General features: G+C 39.9%; 1 protein-coding gene across 3 annotated transcripts in view; it reads left to right on the forward strand.

Annotated features, from left to right (window-relative positions):
* Positions 1-3,772, forward strand: part of PCBD2 (pterin-4 alpha-carbinolamine dehydratase 2) — a 42,122-nt gene that overhangs the window by 37,364 nt on the left and 986 nt on the right. For all 3 annotated transcript variants that reach the window (XM_045550831.1, XM_045550832.1, XM_045550834.1), the window contains exon 3: positions 2,527-2,607. In XM_045550831.1, coding sequence (XP_045406787.1) covers positions 2,527-2,607 — 81 coding nt within the window. The remainder of the gene's footprint in view (positions 1-2,526; positions 2,608-3,772) is intronic.

The following is a 3,772-nucleotide window of genomic DNA, read 5'->3' on the forward strand; positions in this document are numbered from 1 at the left end:
AGTCAGCTGTTTGGTCATATTTCTTTCTCATTGTATTCCAGATAATCAAAATTTCCCTTTGAAGTTTTGCTTTTTTCCTCTCTTATTCACTCACTCATCTAAATTCCTTGCAATAGGTCTTTTGTTTTAACTTGAATGTGTATTGTTATGGATGTTTTTAATTTGTGGATTTATAAGTAAATATTCTGGGGATTATTTGGTTGTGTTTATGGAAGAAGGATTATGGAATGAATTATCTTTTTGCTCCCAGAGCAGATTGTGCTTTCTCTTCCTTAAGGAAGAATTAGGACTAAGTCTTGTGTAAATGGCTTTGTGGTATTTTATTAAATGAAAATATTATGTGACAGTTGAAGGGAAATAATGCAAAGCTAAGGAAAATGCAAACTTGACAGTCTTAGGATATGTCCCTTTTAATTTTTTAATTGTATGTAGATATGGTAGATGCGTTTGCCTTGGTCAGGAGGCCTCTTGGGCTGCGGGTGTGTTCCCTTGCAAGTCTCATATCTGTGATGCAATGGATTTTTCTACTGTGTGGATAGCATCCTGATGATCAGAGATTTGAGGAGCACTTCTGAGAGGGTTCAAGTCATCCACCTGATCCATTTGGCTCTCGGGAAACAGTAAGGGGTTCTAGGCATCACTTTAGACCTTTTAGAATGTCATGATTCAAAGAAATTGTAGCCACACACCTAAGAACTTGGGCAGTGACTGGCCCACATACTTTCTTTTTCTTTAAGCTGTTTCCCCAAGTCAATGTGCAGCAGGATGTTACCCCACGGTATATTATCTGTTTGTTTGGTATTAACATATGTGTGTGAGTCTCTGTTCATACAAATAGGAAAAGGAAAGGGTCATTCTTCTGGGAGACAACAACTAGATTTTCAAGCCTATGGGAGAACTTTTCACCTCTCATTGTGTTTTATAAGGTTTATCTTGTATAGTTCAGCCAGAAGCAGAAGTGATAGTGGTATATTCTGTGCCAAATGCTGTGCTAAGGATCTTTGTATGCTTTCTTTCATTTTTAAATTAGAATTATCACATGAGTTTTGAATTATCCCCATTTTACTGAAAAGAAAACTGAGGCACAGAGTTAATTCACAAGACAATTGAGTGGTAGAATCAGGGTTTGAATCCAAGACTGCTCGGCTCAAAAGGCCATTCCTTAAATGACTGTATTACTGTCTATCTGTGATGATAATTAGTCTTGGTACATCTTCTAGTGCTAAACAAGAATAAGGCATTATAGGCAGAGTAGAAATGCTCTTTATATATCATTTAATATAGGTTAACTCTGTGTTTGATTAATTAAAACAGACTTTCACATCTGATTTGTCCTCTCCCTTTGCATAATGGGAAGGGTTGGGAGAATGAATATTGTTTTTCCGCAGATAATTCCATACATGGTTAAATGGATTTTGCTTGGAGTTTCTCTCTTTTCATAACAGGGAACACCTTCAGGCCTTAAAGGTGAAAGTGGAAATCTTCATCCCAAGTAAAATTGGCTCGGAGATAGGAACCATAATGGTAGAGAATTGTTTAAAATGGCATCTTCCATATTTCTTACTGTTAGCTAGGAAATGTGCCCTTATGTCATTTGATGAGCCAAAACCCATGGCCCAGCTGACATCATATTGGTCTCTCTGGATAGAGGTAATGCAGTCAGACATTTATTAATGTCTCTGTGGGTGTAGCGGGGCCTGCCCTGTGAATTCCAGTGCGACTTTGTGATTAACGTGCCATTCCCTTACAGCCTTACCAAGCACTTCTGCCTTCCGCACACAGTAGAGACAGACCCTCCTGTTGTGTGCAGTTACCCTCAAAATTTGAAAGCAAACAAAAAACTTTTTTCCCTTCTTGGGGCAAGTTTGCCTCTCATTAACGAAATTATTTTTCACTTTTCCTGAAAACAGAGCCCTGTGGCAAGGTTTGCAGCCCTCTTTTCCTTCCCTGGCTTGTCTTCTGCCCTGGGGTGGGTGCACTGTCACCTCAGGGGCAGTAGCAAGAAGACCCCAACAGGCAAGCCAGTCCTCTGTTTCACTGTAGACGCCAGCCGCCTTTCACTCGCCCCAGTCTGGCCCCGGCGGTGGGATGTGCGTTTGCTTAAGGTGCTCATAGGAGACCTTTTTCCATAGACTTGTGGTTGATGCCTTAGTTAGCAACCCAGTCACTAAAGACAAAAGGAACAGGGCTGCAAGAAAAGTGGCCCCTAAGATTTAGGGCCAGGTAGTGAGACCCAGGGCACTGGGTTGAAGGGAAATTATTCCCATGCTATTTTGGAGAGTCTCGTCCTGAGGACAATTAAACAGACCAGACAGGTCACTGGGTGAGACCAATTTCCTGGTTTGTTTATTTGAGCCTGATTGTTTTTTGCCATCCAGCAGCAGGTCACAGTCCCGCTCTGCTGCTACCCCAGGCCTGCAGAGAGCAATCCTCTCATATTTGATTTCTCCAGGTTGCTCTGGCATCTCTCTCAGGCACAGGGCGGAGGACAATATCAGTAACTACTCTTGCCTTCATCTCATACAGGCATTTGGCTTTATGTCCCGAGTTGCCCTACAAGCAGAGAAGATGAATCATCACCCAGAATGGTTCAATGTGTACAACAAGGTAATGAAATTGCCTTATTTTGGGATCACCTTAATTACGGAGTTTAAGAAACTTCTTTCTTCCTTGTCATCTTGTGCAGCTAAATGTCACTGTGCTTAAGAAAGTGTTCCCTTATCCTTTCTTTCAGAATCTCTGTATATTATTACAAATTAGTAACAAATTTTCAGGTCTGCTCATAAGAACACGTGAATAAGCTTTTTATTTTCATAAGGCTCCTGAATTAAACTTGAATATCAGCCATGCAGATACATTTTTTAATTTAAGATAAATTATTGAAAGAAATGGTAGCAAATAAGATAGTGTGGCCTTATTTGTCTCACTGAACTAAATTTGCTCAAGAACTGTGTTTTAAATAATAACTTTATTAAATTCTGGATCCTCAGTGGGAACTGACCTTATTTATTTAAGACAAAGGGCAGACTAAAAAGTTTTCAGGGTGCACAGTGAGAAGAAGTGTCCCTCCAAAAGTGTCCTTGTCTTTATGGTCATGCCATTTGGAATATCTTATGATCCAGATTTCTGTGAGGTTTTATTTTCTCATTGGAAGTCCTCTTTGAAAAAAGAGAGAATTTCATGATATTCTTGTGATTTATTGCAGTAATTCAAAGCGCACTGGTACGAGGATAAACTTTTCTCTCCTAGTTGCCTCTCTTTGCCCATAATTTTGCTTTTGCTTTTAAATCAATTTGTCAAGAAGCAACAGTCCATTCCTCACTCCCTCCCCCGCTTCCCCAATTTGGAAATGTGCTTTTTTAACATTGCTGCTCAGATATTACATTTGATAGCTTGGTTTTTCTCAGTGGCCTGAAAATAGTCGGTGTAATTAAAGTAATGGGAGTTCAAATAGAACCTCAGTCTCTCTCTCATTTTTTTTTTTCTTTCGAGAAACAAGATTTGAGATTCTGGCAGCTGAATTGCCTCTTCCGTACGAGGGAACCTTGTTACCCTGAGTAGCTGCTGAGCCTGCCTGATGTAGCCTGTGCCCCTGGAGTTTGCTGGGTTTTGGAAATGTTTTGCTTACTCATAATGTAGTATTTTCTAAATCATTTAATCCCCCCAAATTCTCACATGTGAATGTCGAATAATAGACTGATTTCTGAAGCACCAAAGGAGAGTACTATGAATTGCAGCTCCGGGTTTTAAAAACTGCTTTCTCTTTTCTTAG

Source organism: Lemur catta, chromosome 5 (genome assembly GCF_020740605.2).
Source record: "Lemur catta isolate mLemCat1 chromosome 5, mLemCat1.pri, whole genome shotgun sequence".
NCBI lineage: Eukaryota > Metazoa > Chordata > Mammalia > Primates > Lemuridae > Lemur > Lemur catta.